Raw genomic sequence first — 19113 nt, 5'->3', positions numbered from 1 at the left:
ATGAGGGCAGAGCCCAGTCTGTCACAGTTCTGAGAGGTAGATCAGGACAGGAGACCCGGGGTGGCTTGTCCAACCCGATCTTATGTGAAAAGGCCGTCTCTGTGGATGAACTTTCTCTTCAGGCCACAAGAAGCCCTAGCCCAGGCGGAGGCGAAAGGTGGCGATCTCCATGGGCTCCAAATAGATGTCAGTGCTGTTGGAGGGCGAGGCCAGGGGGTACAGCAATGTCAAGGAGGTTGGCTGTAGGAAAACCACATCCAAGCCACGGAAGAGGCTCCCCAGGGCCACCTGTGGGGAGGAGAGAAGGCGCAGGGCAGTGCTGGGGGCTGACACACCAGATGCTGCTGCTCTTCCTCTATATAACTTGTATGAATCTCACAAAAGCTACGGGCCTCTCTGCAGCAAGGTGCCTACATACACAGGTGAGTCTGTGCAACCTTGAAGCCTGTCCACAGACATTAGGGTAGGAACTGCTGCACTGAGCTGTGAGCTCTTTGAGGAGAGGGACCTTTTTTTTTTCTTGGCTGTGCCATGCAGTATACGGGATCCTAGTTCCCCAGCCAGGGACTGAACCTGGCCCAAGGCAGTGAAATCACTGAGTCCTAGCCACTGGACCGCCAGGGAACCCCCAGCAGGAACCATGTCTTGAGTCACTTCTGAATCACTGGTGCTCAGCACACGGAGGCATCTATCAGTGCCAGCCTTAAACAATGAACAGAGTATGATGGCTTTTAGTTTTTAATTCCTGGTGTTTCCGTTTGTTTGATAGAGGTCCATACACATGAAACAGAAGTTCTCCACCTGGACACCTTGTCTGGAACTGGCCCCTGCCACGCCTCAGAGGCTTTGAAAACACACGTCAACAGCTTCTCCCTTGCTCTCCGTAAAGCCCCAGAATAACCCTGCCACCTCCCCCCTCGCTGCCCAGCCTCACTGCCGCTTCACCAAGCTCTCAGCTTGCCATCACCAGTGCTCTGTTTCCCTGCCCTCCTCTCCCTTCCCGCACCTGGGCCCTGCTCACCTTGCCTTGGCTTGTGGTGCAGTTGAAGCCCAAGTTCTTGGCCTCGAGGCCACAGTCAAAACCCTTGCGGTGTAAGAGGAGCGCAGTTTCGGCTGAGGGCAAGCTATCATCCTGGTGACAGACCACAGGGCAGTGGAGAGAAGGGGGTCTCTGCAGGGCTCACCGGTGTAGCAGCGCCTCTGCCCGGCAGGCAGGGCTGGGAAGGGGAGGAGTCTGGGCGAGGAGGGCAGGGTCTGCCCCGAGGGTCAGCACTGAGCGGGACACTCACCTCTGCCTGGAGCGTCCGCAGGTTGAGCAGGTGGAAGTCACAGGGCAGAGAGGAGGCCAGAGGATGAAATGAGCACAGAGCAGGGCCTGGGGGCTGCCTCTTGGCCACAGGCAGGGCAAGCACAGGGGTGTTCAGGTACATGGAAGTCAGGTGACTGAGGAGGGATGGGTAGCTGGTAGAGGGGCCATCTTGGACCTGAAAGATTGGCCCGAGACATGGGTGAGGAAGTGGAGTGGGGAGAGCAGGAGGATAACAGCGCATCCAGGTCTGTTTCTTTGGAGAGAGCTTCCCTGGTGTGTCTGGATACAAGGGGTGCCTGACTCCAGGACTCTTCAAATGCGGTCACTTCCCACCTGACACAGCTTAGGAAGGGCTACCTCACCAGGCCAGCGCTCCTCTAACTATAGAGGCTTTCTGCTTCCACAACACCACCGTGAGTCACACACTCCCCTCAGCAACATCTCCTGTCACATAGAGATTCTCAGTGCAGGGAGGAGAATGGAAGACAGACAGATGGATGCTTCACCATGGGGGATGGGCCTCTGATGGAGAAAGTCTCTGGGGCAACCCTGTGGCTTCAAGCTCGACCCCGTACCCACAGCACCAGCCCTGACACTCAGGCCTGGCAGTCCCCACAGCTGTGCTGACTGAGGACTACTCCTTAGATGGCTGACCTAGATGTCACACTCACGGGCCTAAGCTGGACATTCCCCCAAGGCGGCTACTCTTCCATATTCTGGATTTCTGCTCTTAGCACCACCCGCCTTCCTACTGTCCAGAATCTTGCACTTCCCTCAGCCACGATCTCCATTCCCACCTCGGCAGTGTCCTCACGTCCACCCCCGGCTTCTCCCTCCCATGGCTCATTTCAAGTCACCAAAATTTCCTGCTTGAACAGCCTTTAAGCTGTCACCCCTGCCTCCGGTCTCCCTGAAGATCCACCTGAGTCCCTGTTGTGGGAGTGACATGCTTAGGGCAAAGTCCCAACAGTGTTCTCCCAGCTCAGATCCCTCACTGGCCTCCAGGAGGAAGTCCAGACTCTTCACCAGGCACTAAAGGCCCACTACAGTCTGCCCCAGCCTACCCCCATGGCAGCCAAGCACTGGCCACTAGAACTTTCTGCAATCAGGGAATTATGCTATATCTGCACTAGCACAGGAGCTACTAACCACTTGTGGCCACTGAGCCACTTGAAATGTGGCCAGTTTGAATGAAGAATCAAACTGGTTATTGTGTTTTGTCTTAATACGTTTAAGTGGCCACATGTGGCTAGTGGCTATCACACTGCACAGGTGGCTCTGGTCTAGCTGAGTGAACTCACGGCTCTTCCCATTCATGTTCCTTCCTGCCTCCCACCCTGTGCCTCAGTTCAAGTGTGTAGGGCAGACCCCCATTCATCAAAGACGTGCGTGGATGACACCTCCTCCAGGAACCTGTCCTTGATCCCCTTGGCCCACTATGTTCTCTCACTCCTCAGGACCAGTGGACATACCCCTTTTCAACCTTATATTTTCACACACATAGCTTGGCCCCCACCCATACTCACGAGTCAATTCCTAGAGCTCTGAGGCAGTATCTTATGCATTTGCGGCCCTCTCAGTCCTTACAGCATAGCGGGTGCCCAGCAGCTATTTGATGAGTGAGTGACTGAGCCCCAGACAGGCAGATGGAGCAGTGGGCTCTGCCATCCGCCAGCTCCAACTCCAGCTACAAATAACTAACACTAGTTCAACACTCCATCGCTGGCCCTTACCTCTCGGTGCCTGCTCCTGCTGCTGTGAAAGATCAAGCCCCTAAACATGGCTGCCAGTTTGGAGAAAAAGCCAGGCTGGTGGGGGCAAAGAAAGCCATGAGATGAGTGGGGCACGAGCAGAGCAGGTTAGAGGACACAGGGGTGGGGGTGGGAAGGTGGGAGATGAGCATGAGGAGGGCACAGGCGACAGGGTGCTGTGGAGAGGGAGGTGCCAGGCTGCATTAGATGGAGCAGCAAAGCATCAGACTCGCTTCCCCGCCGGGAATCAGGCCCTACTCTTGCTACCCTTGAGCACCTCTAGTACGCTCCCCAAGCCCTAGGCTGGAACCCCAAGGCCACCCACGGGGCCTAGCCTGACCTGTCTCCCTAGGGGGAGGCCCAGAACTTACCTCCCTGCCCAGGGTTCGCCGTTCCAACAGGAGACGGAAATGGTTGCAGGTTTTCTTGTTGTCCTTGAGCCCTTGGCCCAGGCCCCGGTTGTCGTCCTGCATTAGTCGCCGGTCCAAGATCACCTCCAGCTGGCCTAGGGAAGTTAGCTGTGAGCCCCCAGCCTGCCTGTCTCACCCCCAAGCAGACATCAACCTCTGGAAGCAGCAGCCCACCAAAGCCCCAAGGGAAGAGCCCAGGGAACTGGCTGGAAGCTGAGTCACTCAGGACACAAAGCCGCCATGGAACCTAGAGCTGGAAGGGGCTGAATGAAGGACTGTGACCCTGGCAGTTCACTGCCCGTGCTCCGCAGCTCAGGAGTGGGGGCTGGCCCAGGTGCCCAGGCAGAGAACCGTCTCTAGGCTGGCCACATACAACAAAGTGAACAGCAAACACAACAGCCCTCAGCAGCTGCTGCAGAGGCCCTGACCCGGGGCAGGTTTTCTCAGGTGGGGCGGATTTTGTTGTGACTGGAACACATGCTTCCGGCCCTGGTTCTATGTGGGGACAGACTCCAGGTCTGCCTGCCGCGTCTGTCAAAAGGAGGGAGCAAGAGGACAGCCAGATGGCATATCAGGCAGAGGCTCAGATTAGGTGTTATATGGGGTTGCCCTGCAGATGAGAGATGGGAGAGGATCCTTTGCTTTTTTTTTTTTTTGGCTGCACCACACACGGCATGTGGGATCTTAGTTCCCCGACCAGGAATTGAACCCACACCCCCTGCACTGGAAGCATGGAGTCTTAACCACTGGACCTCCAGGGAAGTCCCTAACCTTTCCTTTCTTTTAAAAATATTTCTGGGGGGACATTCCTCATGGCACAGTGGTTAAGAATTTGCCTGCCAATGAAGGGGACATGGGTTCAAGCCCTGGTCCAGGAAGATCCCACAGGCTGCGGAGCTACTGAGCCCATGTGCCACAACTACTGAGCCCGTGTGCCACAACTACTGAGCCCGTATGCCACAACTACTGAAACTGGCGTGCTTAGAGCCCGTGCTCTGCAACAAGAGGAGCCACCCAATAAGAAGCCCGTGCACCGCAACTTAGAGTAGCCCCCGCTCGCTGCAACTAGAGAAAGCCCGCGCACAGCAACAAAGATGCAAATAAATTAAAAATAAAAATAAAAATAAAAATATGCCTGAGGAAGGGGCTCACTCAAAGCTGACATATGTTGGAATGAGGATTTTTCCCAGCATCTGTTTTTTTCAAGAATCTCTTGAGAGGAGCCCATACAGACGGCTCTATCTGCACTCCCATCACCCCAGCCCAGATTCTGACTTACGTAGTTCCTCAGTCTTTACCCTGAGCAACCACAGAAAGGCACACCAAATCCTAAAATGGACCCCTTGCATGTAAAACAATCGCCTGTTAGCACACTGTTTTCCAGAAGGGCAGAGACCAAGGGAGGATACTGGGCTAAGAGTTTTACAACCGTAGTGATACTGGGCAAAGGGGCAGCAGAGCCTCATGCCTTCCAGAAGGGAGTCAAGTCCCCACTGTGCTCGCCACCGGCCCTGCAGAGCCTAGACTGGGCACTCTTGGCTCAGTCCTGCACAAAGGCTCTGCCCCAAGGACAGACGACCTGAAGGCCTCAGAGGCCACTAAGTGCAAACTGTTCACTTTACCCTGAGGCTATGGGAGCCACCTGGGCTGGCCCAGTGTGACCAGCTCCAGGTCAGTCTCCTCATGTCCTCGTTTTGATTCTTTTTTTTTTTTTTAATTTATTTATGTTTGGCTGCGTTGGGTGTTCGTTGCTGCACATGGGTTTTCTCTAGTTGCATCGAGTGGGGGCTACTCTTTGTTGCGGTGTGCAGGCTTCTCATTGCGGTGGCTTCTCTTGTTGGGAGCACGGGCTTCAGGCACGCGGGCTTCAGTAGTTGTGGCACACGGGCTTCAGTAGTTGTGGCTCGCGGGCTCTAGAGTACAGGTTCAGGAGTTGTGGCAGACGGGCTTAGCTGCTCCACGGCATGTGGGATCTTCCCAGACCAGGGCTCGAACCCGTGTCCCCTGCATTGGCAGGTAGATTCTTAACCACTGCGTCAGCAGGGAAGCCCTCATTTAGATTCTTAAGAATGTCATTCTCTCTTTTTTTTTTTGTCATTCTCTCTTTTAATGACCATTGGTAGGAAGGCAGAACGTATTTTTCTCCTTTGCTAAATATTTCATTATAACACTGACTACACTTTTCCAACTGTCCCTACTGCCATCCCTGTCAGGAGAAGGTGGCTGCACACCTCAGCTAAGAATCACCCTTCAATACCCTGATGCTTCTTGAGGGGATCCAACAGGCCACCCACCCCCAGTCACCTCCACAGCTGCCTCCACTAGGGGAGAGGGTGACAGCAGGTGTCTGCCTTCCTTTCATCTCCCGCTGGTGTGTGACTGACGGACAGGAAAGACGGAGAGGCCCACAGAGAGGACGGGCCTCGGTGGCGGGGATGGGCTTCTCGATCTTGCCCTCTCCCCCCAAAGAGCGCCTGCTCCCCTCACCATCGTGGAGGCTGGAGACGCCCAGGGCCTGGGCAGCGTGCAGCGTGAGGCGGCTCTGTGTGTCCTGGAGGCAGGCCATGACCGGCATGGGGTAGAAGTTGGCCTGCAGGGGCAGCTTCTTCCGATACCGCCGGGGCTGCACCTGCGGGGGCAAGGCCAGCAGATCAAGAGAATCCGGGCACCATTTAGGCCCGGATCACTCTTGCCTCCGATTCCTCCTGCTCCGTCAGAGCAGATCACCTGCCAGGGCCTGTGATGCAGGCAGTAAACACAGTCCAAGTTCTGTTCCATACAGTCTCTGGGGCCCCAGGCCTGAGGCATCACCTGAAAGCCATTGAGGTCCGTGAAGAAGGTGCCCTGGCTGTCGATGTCTGTGTGGAGGCGCAGGGCCAGCTCCTTGTTGACGCAGTCCCGGATGTCCACCAGGGATGACACGTCCAGAGATAGCCCCTCCACCCCTGGGCACAGGACAAAGGGAGAGGCCGAGTGGCGTGAGCCACAGCCTGAGAGACTGGGCTGGGAGAGGCTGTGCCCAAGCCCCGGGCAATTCCCAGCATTTCTAGCCAAGCTCTACTCCAAGAGAGTTAAGAATCACCTGCATCTCAAATGACATGTTTGTTGGGAATAGCTGCACGGACAGACGACAGGCAGAAGGAAGAGCACGGCACGGCCCGCAGAGCCCACACCTCCTCCCCGACCTTCCTCGTCTGCACGGCTCACCTGGCAGGTTATAAAGCCGGACTACCTGGTGAACGTGCTCATAGTAGGCCACCACCTCTGAGAAGAAAGGGCCTTCCGTGATGCGCAGCACGGGAGGGTCCTTGGGGACGTAGGGCTGGGGAAAGAGCAAGTGGCTGCTGAACCCACGGCACAGAGAGCAAAGCAGGGAGATGCCGGCCCACGGTCAAGCAGGAGGACTTGTTTCCAGCAGGCTCTGGGCTGAGACCCCTGGCTGAGCCGGGCCCAGGCTCCCGGGTGACGTTCTTCAGTCTCCCACCCCCCACAGGGGCAGTGCAGGCGAGGCACCCTGGCAGGCAGGGTCGCCCTGGACGAAGGTCCGTTCCCTTCTTCCTGCCCTCTGCTCCTGAGGCCTCCAGGGCCTGCTGGGGTTTGCAAGGTGTCTCTAGGGTACCTTGGCCTCGCCATCAGGCAGGAAGAGGTAGGCTCCACTCTTGTCTTTGGACGAGCGGGTGCCATAGATGAGGAACTCCATGTCCACCCGCTGCTCCTGATCCTCGTCCACCCTTCGGATGCTCTGCCAAGAGACACAGCCCTGACCCCTGGCCCCACATCCGCGTGTCAGGCCCGCCCCCGGGAGGGTGTGGATGAACTTCCCCTGAGGAGCCCAGCCCTACTTCCCTGTGCTGTCAGCTCGGGGCCCAGATGGCCCACTCCCGGGTCCACCATGAGTCAGGTGGCAGCACACTTCTGGGCCGGAGGCAGCTCGCACGACCCCCCCGACATGCGTGCCCTCCTCCGGCTCCCAGCCCCTGGCTCTTTACCTTGAGGAGCCCGGTAAGGCCTGAGAACCAGACCTGCATATAGCGGTTGCTGAGGGCGAAGTCGCTGGTGCCAGAGTCAATGACGCGTAGAGGGAACGCCTCGTGCCTGCTGACGGACAGCTGCTGCCCATGCAGGTAGACACGCACGGAGGAGGGCACGGTGCGGGGCCCATCCAGACCCAGCTGCAGCTGCAGCACGCCCAGGCCCAGCGCCGGCAGGCGGATGGGCACAGACACCTGCAGGCACGGGAAGGGTGAGGAAGCGTGGGCCACGGCATGGGTGTCAGTCTTGGATGCAGGCCTGGGGTTCTGGCCCTGAGAGCCTGAGCAAGTCCCTGCACCCACTGGGGCCTCGGTGCCCTCCACCCAAAGCGCAGGTGATGTTACTTGCCCCTCGTCAGACTTTCATGAGTCTCAAATGATATTTGGAAAACTATGAGATGGTAAACACACGTTAAGCTTTCAATAAATATTTGTTGAATGAACAAACGATGGGGCAGCATAACTACCATTTTTACTATTATCATACTATACCAAACTTCCCCTTCCTTTCAAGGACAGACTCAAACCCCAGGAGTGACTGTCCTCTGGACAACCCCTCTCCCCAAGACTCTGGTCCCCAACCTGGGGAGTAAGAGGGCTGCAAGCAGGAGGGTGGGAAGCCAGTGTCCGTGGGCAGTGTGAGGCTCCGGGGAGAGGCCAAGGATCAGCACAGAGGGCCGAGGCCGGGCCCCACCTGCCAAGCCCCCGCCTCACCTGGTAGACATCAGGGACCATGTCAGTGGCAGAGCTCCAATGCGCGCTGACCTGCACGGCCAGGGGCTGACCCTCCTCTGTAAGGACCCGCACCCGGGGTGAGCTGACCAGAAGGGACACCACACTGAGCCGCTCCTGCTCCAGTGGGTTGAACAGCACCACATATCTGTGAGCAGAAAGTAGGCTCACCCAGGAGGCCACTGCTCTGGAACAGTGAAAGCAGGAACAGTGGCCAGGCCAAGGATCCCTCAGTGGTTCAGCAGGGTGGGGGTGGAGGGTGCCCAGAGCCAGGAAGGGGCTTTGCCTCTGCGCCTGGCCCAGCCCGGCTCACCTGGGTGAGGAATCCAGCTGGATCACGGTGCGCTCTGGTAGGGCATCGTGATTTAAGCGGGTGTCATCCTAGAATGAAGTGGGTGGGAAAAAAGAACTATCATGGGGCTCGGCCTGACTCGGAGTCTTGACTCCCCCCACCCCCCAAACGTGTCCCACATGGGGACCAGCAGCTGCGCCAGGCACAGATCTTTCACTCCAGGACCGGGAAGGAAAAGAAGGACAACGCCCTCGCACCACAGTTCTCGGCACAGGACTGCACACCAGAGGGTCCCCCTGAGCAGGTGCAGGAGTGGGGCTTACCATTTGCAGGAAGGGTGACTCAGGGTCAAAGTGGTAGCTTTTCTTGTCCTCCAGCACCAGATAGTGAGCTGCGTTAATGATGACCTGCTTCAGGTTGACAAGGGAGCGCAGAAGCCTGGGAGGGTGGGCAGGAGAGGGACCATGGGAGAGGTGACCACCGAGAGACTGTCTACTTGCCAACAGGGCGAGCCCTTGGCAGGCCTGCCCACTGACTGCCTGGTGCATCCTCCCTTTTGGGACAGTGGGCCAAGGCGTGGAGCTGATGGGGAAGAGGAGAGGGCTCCCACCTGATCCCATAGTCCACAACAACTGCCTCCTTGGCAGTGCCAGTGATGGCGTCGTGGTGCTGGAAGAGCCCCAGTGTGCGCCGAGCTTCCGTCAGAAGGGCGAAGTTTGAGAGCGGGTACTGGCTGGCCAGTCCAGAGCGCCGGGCATGAGCCACAGCCAGGCTGTACAGAATCTCTGCCCCCCTGCCCAGAGAGAGAAGTCAGCCTCCTGCCATACAGCTCCCTAGGGCCCACCCTCACTCTGCAAGCCCCACTCCTCTTCCTTTCACCCCTTCTCCACTTGTCTTGGTCTCCATGCCCTTCTAGTCCCTTCTGAGCCAATCCAGCCCCTCCTTAAACCTCAAAGGCTTACTCTATCCCTCCAGCCTGGAAGGGGGGCAGGTCTCACCGCAGGTGCGCTTCCAGGATGCGGTCCAAGCTCTTGTAGAAAGGCCGCGAAGTATAATAGCCTGTCCAGTAATGGTCCTCCCGGTCCGCGTAGGAGAAGAAATCCCCGCTCAGCACAGGAAACCCTGGAGGCTGGGCCCCTGGCTCCACCCCTGTCCTCTTGTATAGGGCGTCAAAATAGTCGGAGAGGGTGCCAAACTGGGCCTGTAGGGACCCCCAAAACCCGCTTCCATCAGTTCCAGAGTCTTCTGGGAATTGTGGCCCCCCAGTGCTGCAGTGGAGGCTAGGGGCAGGGATGTTTGCCTATGCAGAGAGTAGTCACCATATGTCCTACCTTCTGGACCTCGAGAAGCTGAGGAACCTGGGAAAGAACTGTGACATAAAAGGGAAACTATGCCCAGAGTTGGTAATGAACCCCTGCTTTGGAGCAGTATCGGGGAGCATGAAACCTCACAGGAAGGGCTGGGCTGCAGCACCACCGAGGCCCCCTCCCTGGTGAGTGTCCCTTCACACCTGCACGTGGAGATCAGGCTTGCTGTTAAGGAAGTCGAAGAGCCGCTGGTAGTTGAAGAACTGGGCATCCCACTCCTGGGGCTTGTCATATCGGAAGTCATCGCCCAGTGGCACCAGGAGGACGTTGCTTCGGAAGAGCCGGGACTTCTTCCTGTACTGATCCAGGAGCAGGCCTGCCCTGTGGGTGGGAAGGGGGAAGGGCCCCACATGGAGTCTCACATTATTATAGGATCCTGAGCAGAGCCAGCCTGAGAGGAGCCCTCTGATACATCCTCATCACAGAGTCACTCGGCTTGGGGATAGATACCTCATGGGGTGAAACCCAGTCCCAGGGAGCCCAGTGTTCTCCAAACAACTAGAGAGTTCTTCCTGATGCGTGGCTTCAATCCCCTGGCCCCAGTTCTGCCCTTGGATACCACAAAGAACAAACCAGTCCTCCTTCCCCATGACGGTCCCTCAGACATATCCAAGATGTGCAAGCATTTCCCTGTGCTTTCTCATCAGCCTCTGTAATCCCAGCCCCTCTATTTGGTCCCTACATAGCAGTTGAGAATCCAGTCACCAGCAGTTCTCTTGAGGAGCCCGTCTGCCAGGATCCCAGAGTGCGGGGCGCAGCGCTGAATACGGGAGTCCGGGGGAAGGCAGGCCACACCCCCTAGTCTGGCCAGAGCTGCCGTGGGAGCGGCGTGTGTCTATACAGGTATGTCTGGCAGCCCCCACTGTCACCCCACCATGCTGACACCAGTGATCATGTTTTCTGTGCATGCGGCCCAGCAAGATCTTTTCTCATCCTGAACTTTCCTATTCTGTTTGCTGAAGCTAAGGGTAGAATCTTACATTTATCTAATAAATCTTATATGGTTAGGTTCAACCCACGTCCCAACCTACTGAGATCTTTTGGGATCCTGACTCTGACACTCCAGCTTTGTTTGCCACCAGTTAGTGATGCAGTACAGCCCTAGAATGAAGAGCCTGGACTTGGGGACTGGACTACACCAACACTAGCTCTGTATGCACTAGCTGTGTGACCTTAGACAACTTACTTAACCTCTCTGGGCCTCAGTTTCTATAAAATGAGAATAACATCAGTACCTACTGTCATAGTATTATGAGAATTTACAATGAACTGAGTGAATTAATATTTGTTAAACACTTAGAACAGTGCCTGGCACTGTTCTACATAAACATTTATTATTTCCTTTTTCATCCAAGTCATTAATGTAATCAACAGAAAAACAGAGACCTGTGTCATTAAAGCCTCTTTCTCTTTTTAGACCACCCTGGTAATTGGCATGTTATGGGTGTTACAGTTCAACCAGCCACTAATGTACTTAGCCATGCTGGTGCAGCTTGTTCTGTTCCATTTTGCTCTCAAGAAAGGACTCCTCAAATACCAACTTCCCCTAATTTAACATCCTTGTAAGCCTTTTAAAGGAGAAAATGAGAGCTTCCCTGGTGGCGCAGTGGTTACGAATCTACCTGCCAATGCAGGGGACACGGGTTCAATCCCTGGTCCGGGAAGATCCCACATGCCGTGGAACAACTAAGCCCGCACACCACAACTACTGAGCCTGCGCTCTAGAGCCCGTGAGCCACAACTACTGAAGCCTGCGCACCTAGAGCCCGTGCTCTGCAACAAGAGAAGCCACTGCAGTGAGAAGCCTGCGCACTGCAACAAAGAGTAGCCCCTGCTTGCCACAACCAGAGAAAAGCCCGCGCACAGCAAGGAAGACCCAATGCAGCCAAAAATAAAATAAATAAATTTAAAGGAGAAAATGAGGTTATCTCCCATGACTTGCTCTCTGTAAACCTGGCCTGGCATCTGTAGATCACAGCTGCTGCTTTCAGAAAAAGCATGCCTTAAAAGCCCTAGATTCTTGCTTGGAATCAGCATTTAGATTTCTGGATTCTGGAAACAAAAGACCACTTTCTTTCCCTTCTGGTCACATGTTTCACCTCTTAGACATCATGGAAATCGGAGGATTGCAACATGAAAACCCGTTCAACTTGTTATATTCTTAAGGCCAGTCCAGTTCTGGCTAAATAATTGTTTAGCTTTCTCTTAAACCACCTTTTCCCAGGGGAGCTGATTTCAGCAACATCTTTTGGGGTCCCTAAGGATTCTCTCAAAGGGAACAGGTGTGTTTTCTCAGAGGCTGGAGGCTGTTGGGCGGGACGGAATGTGGATCTGAATGGGATTCTGGGTGCACAGAGCACTGAGGATCCCGGGTGACTTCAAGCCAAGGCAGGAGGCCTGAGCTTAATGCAGGCATACCAGACTGAAGGTTGTAAGGCAATACATCTAATCTGAGAATTATTCGCCTCTGAGTCAGTCCACTGGCTCCGACAGTTTGTTAGGACACTGGAAAACATACTCATTTGGGAAAACAAAATGATTCTGGAAAATGTGGTTCCTTAGAGCCACTCACTCTAGTTTTCCAGGAAAACACAGTAAAGGAACTGTCACTGCAAGGGCTGTGGGCCTGAATTCACCAGCCGAGCCCACCCCCATTTTATGAATGTGGAACCCGAAGCCCCCATGCAGCAGAGCCCAGACCAGAAGTCAGGTCTCCTGACTCCTCTGCAGAGTGAAAATAACACCACCACACCTAGTCCAGGTCTGGGAGCAAGTACCTCTCGGCCACGTTTGCCTCTGTGATAGCCCGGGGTGGCACCTTCCAAGGGCAGTTGATGCGCCCCCCAGGCAAGCGCTTGAAATCAAACTGGCAGCAGATCTTGGGATCCGGGCCACATGTATGGGGGACGTCATAGCTGTAGAAAGGCATCATGTGGCAGAAGATGTCTGTGCTGGAGTCCGAGTCTATAGAAAACACACCAAGCAGTCAGCCCCTGGAGCTGGGCACAGGGATGCCGGGGGTGGGAGTGTATCTGCTCCAGCTAAAGGCGTGAAATAGACTTAAGGCTGCAAAAGACACAGGGAGGGCTCTGGAGCCCACAGCTCCTCCAGGAGACAGACAGCAGGCTCCACAGAGGCCAGAGATCAATGTGATCCCCACCTAACCTGAAGGAGACAGCTTCTGACGGTCTGCACCAGTGTTTGTTGGTCTGCTCTAAAGGACAGATGGGTCTTATTTCTGATATCCCTGCCCTTTCCCAGTGGGAACCACTGCTGTGACCCCCCTCCACCCTACCTGGCCTTACCCCAGGTCTGCCTCCACATGAACTCCAGGCTGTGGGTGGCAGCAAAGTGCTTCTTGATAGCATAATGTACCCTCTGAATCAGCATGCTGGTCAGGTTGGCACGGCGCAGCAGGTAAGGCATGGTGGGGCTGTATCCAAAGGGGTCCACCGCCCAGCCTGAGCGTGGGGTTGCACCTGGGCAGGGGCATGGAAGCCAGAGGCCTGAATGCCTCAGGGCCTGGCCTCCCGGCACAGGGGCCCCAGATCCCGTCTTGCCATCACACCACACCCACGCTGGTGGAATTAGCCTAGAAAAGAAGCACCCCCTGCCAATCCTTGTGCCTTAGAGCCCCCTGCTGTCCTCTGGGCCCAGCTATGGGGGCAGACTCCCACTGCTGAGCCCGGACTCACCGAGGTTTTTCTCCAGCCACTGGTGTCCCTCAATGAGCTGGTCAATCAATGCAAAGTAGTGGGAATTGGCCTCATCCGGCATTACCCAGCCTCCTGTTGCAATCTCCAGCTGCCCGTTTCCCACCAGCCTGGAGTTAAGGACTCACACTCAGCCTGGGGCAGAGACCCTCTGCTCAGTCCTGCCAACCAGATGCCGGGACCTGTGTGCACTGGCCTCACTGAGCCAGTTCACCCAAACCCAGGACCAAGACAACAGACATGCGCCCTTCTCTCTCTCCAGCCAACCTCCATGCTGTCCTGGCTCTGCTTACTCCTGGACCTCTGTCTGCGCTTCCAGGGGCCAGGCCCTATGCTTTCTCTTCCCTGTGCTCACACTACTGTGATTTCTCCTAACACGAGTGACCCTCAAATCAGTTCTTGCCTTCTCATTCCTGGCTCCTCTACCATCACTCCTCATCTCTGCCAAGGTTCCCCTTGCCTCTCCCTGACACCTTGGCACCTGCAGCTCCAGGAGAGGACTTCACACCCAACCTAGAGCCCAGAGAATAGCCCTCCTGCCTCCCCAACTGGCACTGGCCTTCGGACTGCTGCTCTCTTTTGGGCATTGATGTTGTCCCACCACTTGGCAAAGAAGGAGACTTCCGCCCAGATGAAGCGCCGCCGGGGGTCCTCTTGCAGCTTGGACACCATGTTGTTGAGAATGTGCTGGGTCTGCTCTGTGTAGTACTTGTCAAAGGTCTTGAGCCAGCCTGGGGAGCCAACATAGGGTCCCCTGAGGATGCCACCATCTTCTTCAACTGTCCCTCCCTTACCTTTGTCATCAGGAAGCCCACCCCAGACAAAGCAATCTTAAGAAAAACAGAGCTGGAGGAATCAGGCTCCCTGACTTCAGACTATACTACAAAGCTACAGTAATCAAAACAGTATGGCACTGGCACAAAACCAGAAATATAGATCAATAAAACAGGATAGAAAGTCTGAAGATAAACCCATGCACCTATGGTCAACTAATCTATGACAAAGGAAACAAGAATATACAATGGAGAGAAGACAGTCTCTTCAATAAGTGGTGCTGGGAAAACTGGACAAATACATGTAAAAGAATGAAATTAAAACACTCTCTAATACCATACACAAAAATAAACTCAAAATGGATTAAAGACCTAAATGTAAGGCCGGATACTATAAAACTCTTAGAGTAAAACATAGGCAGAACACTCTGACATAAATCACAACAATATCTTTTTTGATCCACCTCTTAGAGTAATGAAAGTAAAAATAAACAAATGGGACCTAACTAAACTTAAAAGTTTTTGCACAGCAAAGGAAACCATAAACAAGACGAAAAGACAACCCTCAGAATGGGAGAAAACATTTGCAAATGAAGCAACAGACAAAGGATTAATCTCCAAAATATACAAACAGCTCATGGAGCTCAATATCAAAAAAGAACCCAATGAAAAAATGGGCAGAAGACCTAAATAGCCATTTTTCCAAAGAAGACATACAGATGGCCAAAAAGCACATGAAAGATGCTCGACATCGTTAATTAGTAGAGAAACACAAATCAAAACTACAATGAGGTAACACCTCACACCGGTAAGAATGGCCATCATCAAAAAATCTACAAATAATAAATGCTGGAGAGGGTGTGGAGAAAAGGAAACCCTCCTACACTGTTAGTGGGAATGTAAACTGGTACAACCATTATGGAGAATAGTATGGAGGTTCCTTAAAAAACTAAATATAGAACTACCATATGGGGCTTCCCTGGTGGCGCAGTGGTTGAGAGTCCACCTGCCGATGCAGGGGACACGGGTTCATGCCCTGGTCCAGGAAGATCCCACATGCTGAGGAGCAGCTGGGCCGTGAGCCATGGCCACTGAACCTGCGTGTCCAGAGCCTGTGCTCCGCAATGGGAGAGGCCACAACAGTGAGAGGCTCATGTACTACCAAAAAAAAAAAAAAAGAACTACCATATGATCCAGCAATCCCACTCCCAGGCATATATCCAGGGAAAACCATAATTCAAAAAGATATATGCACCCCTATGTTCACTGCAGCACTATTCACAATAGCCAAGACATGGAAGCCACCTAAATGTCCATCAGCAGAGGAGTGGATAAAGAAGATGTGGTACATATATACAAAGGAATATTACTCAGCCATAAAAAAAGAAAGAAAGAAATCCCATTTGCAGCAACTTGGATGGACCTAGAGATTGTCACACTGAGTGAAGTAAGTCAGACAGAGAAAGACAAATACCATATGATATCACTTACATGTGGAATCTAAAAAAATGGTACAAATGAACTTACTTACAAAACTGAAATAGAGTCACAGATATAGAAAACAAACTTATGGTTACCAGGGGGAGGCGGGGAGGGATAAATTGGGAGATTGGGACTGACATAGACACACTACTATACATAAAACAGATAACTAATAAGGACCTGCTGTATAGCACACGGAACTCTACTCAGTACTCTGAAAAAACCTATATGGGAAAAGAATCTAAAAGAGACTGTAGGGGCCTCCCTGGTGGCGCAGTGGTTGAGAGTCCGCCTGCCGATGCAGGGGATACGGGTTCGTGCCCCGGTCTGGGAGGATCCCATATGCCGCGGAGCGGCTGGGCCCGTGAGCCATGGCTGCTGAGCCTGCGCATCCGGAGCCTGTGCTCCGCAGCGGGAGAGGCCACAGCAGTGAGAGGCCCGCATACCACAAAAAAAAAAAAAAAAAAAAAAAAAAAAAAAAAAAAAGAGACTGTATATGTGCATACGTATAACTGATACACTTTGCTGTACAGCAGAAACTAATACAACATTTTAAATCAACTATACTCCAACAAAAATTTTAAAAAGTAAAAAAGAAAGTCCACTCCACACCCTGGCTCCCAGGGTCTGCTGGGCCCTCACCTGGGTCATTGTGAGAGTGGGGAACCACAAACACCTGCAGGTCTTCGGTGTCCCAGTCGTGCGGGCTATAAGAGATGTCAAAGCCTTGCTTCCACACGCCGCCATCCACGTTGTCAAATGGTAACTCCTCTGATACAGTCAGCATCTGCCGGGCAGGAGAGCAGCTCAGTGCCCCAGCCATGGCCACTGTGGGTCCCTGCCAGCTCTGACTCTTACCTGCAGCTCTGGCTTCTGGCCCCGGACCCCCAAAGCAAATTGGCAGTCTTGAGGGGAGATGGAGAAGAAGCTGGGCCGGGGCTCTGGTGGCACCACCCAGGAGCCATTGGACATATAGTACGGCAGCAGGGCAGGTGGGCCCTCCACGTTGGCCGTCAGCTCCAGCACAGAGTCCTTGATGTGGCTGATGATCTCATGATTCTCCTCCAACAGCTGCTCCAGCTGTTCAATGCGGTTCTGCAGCACAGAAATTTGACTCTGCCAAAAAAACCAGAAAGCAATCACTCCCAGCTCCTTATGTCACAAGAAGGATCTCTGCATGAGGCCCACCACCTGAAGCCTGACTATGATCCTTCTCTCCCCAGTCAAAGGCAAGACCATGAGCCTACAGGGCTGGATTGCTCTGGTCAGGTAAGGGAAGAGGTGTGAATCACTACTGAAAACTGCAATCCACCTGGGTTGGGAGTACCCTCACTCTCTAGCTTATGGATGGCAAAGATTTCACCTCCCATGCCTATTCTCAACAATTGGCGTTGCCTCTCAGGAGCATTGTGCTGACAAGGACTGCACTGGGGCTTAGTGGGAAGGGATGCTGCAGTCCATTAGCAATGTCTGCCAATAATTCAGGAGGACAGAGCAGCAGTACATATTGCCATTTTCCCTCCCTCCTTTCTTTATGCCATCACTGCTTTCAGCTTTGAGTTTCTAGAAAATCTGCCTATTGGGAAGGAATGTTCTTGCCCTGGGCTGACATGACTCTCCAGCTGGGGCAATAACCCGATCCCAGATGATTTGTGTATGAAGAGATCAGCAATCAGGCATGACTCACCCGGGGGAAGTTCCCACCGTTCTGGTGTCGGGTGGGATCATGCTGCACTCGATCCAGCATGAGGTAGAGTGAGAAGACAGCCACACAGAAGATGGCAGCCCCACACACTGTCACCTGCTTTTTCAGCTTCATACTGGCCTCCACACACACCTGGCCGGAGGGACACCATATGTAGCTCCAGCAGGCAAAAGTCCCTTTGGTGGTCTTTCCACCAAATGCCCCAAGGAGTTCCTGAGGGCTGCTCCCGAGGAACACCAAAGAAAAGAAAGCTTCTAAGCACCGAATCCCGACACTGGCTATGGATCCTGACCCAACCTGGATCGTATTCTCTTGGCTGAGACACAGAAAGCACTAGTAAGAGGCATATCTGAGGCCGGTCCTGCCTGGTCCTGGTAGCAGTTTTGCCCCTAGGGTGGAGATGATGCTCTCTCCCAGGCAGATGTTATTAAAAAACACACCCGGAAAACAAAACTTCCCAGCTGTGACTCCTGAGTTCGCCATACAACTTCCTGATTATAATCAGCTGCCCACAGAGCTTGCCTACAAGAAAGACACAGCCAGTTAAAGGACGTGGGTGTCCAAGCTCCCTGGCCATGTGCCTCTAATTTCAGAGGAATATACTGGTATCTATTTTGATTTAAAGGATATAGACAAAGCCCCAAGAGACTAACAAGAAAGCCTTTCTCCCTGCCCGCTTACATCAGACTGGTACTCACCAGAAAGAGTGACTGGCACAGCTGCTCTCTTATTCAGAAATGCAGAATGAATAAAAAAAGAAGCCACAGCTTATGTTTCTAACATAAAGAGTCCTCTCCCTGTTAGCTCTGACTCCTGCAGTGGGTAACTTTCAGCCTCTGCTTACAGAGCATTTAGGGGATCCCCTGGAAGCCAGCAGTGATTGATGTCAAAGATAACCTGGGTAGGGAAAAGCTAGGCACAGCTGCTCGGCTGTGGGGCAACTTCAGAGAATCAGTGTCCTCCGCCACCGCCCGCGGCCCGCACTTGCCTGCTGGGCGGAGGGAGACAGCTAGCTGCTGGCTGAGCGGCGGCGGGAGCGGCAGCTCAGGAGTCTTCCTCCAGCCCTCGGGCTGAGGAGCTCTGTCGCCTCTGCAGCGTTGTGCCCTATTTAACGCGATCTTATTCCGCTCAGGAGCCTCTGGGCAATATTTTTAGCCCTGGGAGGCTGAGTCCAGGCCAAAGTAGGTGGAGCTGGGGAGAGAGAGTTGGATCTCAGAGGGGGGCCGGCACCTGCCGCCGGGTCTTCGGCTGCTCGCCCGCTCGCCGGCCCAGCCCTCTCCCGGCCCTCGACCCTCCCCGGCTCTGCCGGGCCCCGGGACCGCAATGGCAAGTGCCCCGTGCGGGAGCTCGGGCCGCCTCCGACTCCAAAGCGCCGCACGCGCTCCTGCCGCTCAAGCCCGGCCTCGGCCGGGGCAACCGGAGCCCTGCCCGCGCCCGCCCAGCGCGTTACCGTCTGCGGCCGGCTTCCACGCCGCTCCGGGCCCCGCCGGCCGAGCTGCGCCCCTCACATCCCCGGTGGTGGCGGCCCGCGCGGAGGGAGCGACGCAG

The 19113-nt window shown here is 54.4% G+C and overlaps 1 protein-coding gene across 3 annotated transcripts; it reads right to left on the bottom strand.

The window, feature by feature from the left end:
• Window positions 1-135: 135 nt before the first annotated feature.
• On the bottom strand, window positions 136-17709 carry MAN2A2 (mannosidase alpha class 2A member 2; the record flags this gene model as incomplete). 3 transcript variants are annotated; one of them, XM_079700148.1, is made up of 23 exons in its annotated part: window positions 136-288; window positions 1022-1132; window positions 1290-1484; window positions 3043-3117; window positions 3432-3565; window positions 5958-6099; window positions 6282-6415; window positions 6678-6792; window positions 7090-7212; window positions 7460-7696; window positions 8216-8381; window positions 8547-8614; window positions 8849-8963; window positions 9136-9318; window positions 9524-9726; window positions 10036-10213; window positions 12670-12856; window positions 13198-13371; window positions 13588-13715; window positions 14165-14336; window positions 16503-16647; window positions 16719-16976; window positions 17548-17709. In XM_079700148.1, the coding sequence occupies 23 exons, from the start codon at window positions 17677-17679 to the stop codon at window positions 136-138; spliced, it is 3528 nt and encodes a 1175-aa protein (XP_079556274.1). The 3 variants fall into 3 exon arrangements, with proteins under 3 accessions (XP_079556274.1, XP_079556275.1, XP_079556273.1); XM_079700149.1 differs by lacking the exon at window positions 3043-3117 and having other exon boundaries at window positions 17548-17694; XM_079700147.1 differs by lacking the exon at window positions 3043-3117 and having other exon boundaries at window positions 1022-1129; window positions 17548-17679.
• Between the last annotated feature and the right edge of the window lie 1404 nt (window positions 17710-19113).

The sequence above is a fragment of the Hyperoodon ampullatus genome (assembly GCF_949752795.1).
Source record: "Hyperoodon ampullatus genome assembly, chromosome: 3".
In the NCBI taxonomy this organism is placed as follows: Eukaryota; Metazoa; Chordata; class Mammalia; order Artiodactyla; family Ziphiidae; genus Hyperoodon; species Hyperoodon ampullatus.
This window is presented reverse-complemented; position numbering and strand designations above follow the sequence as displayed.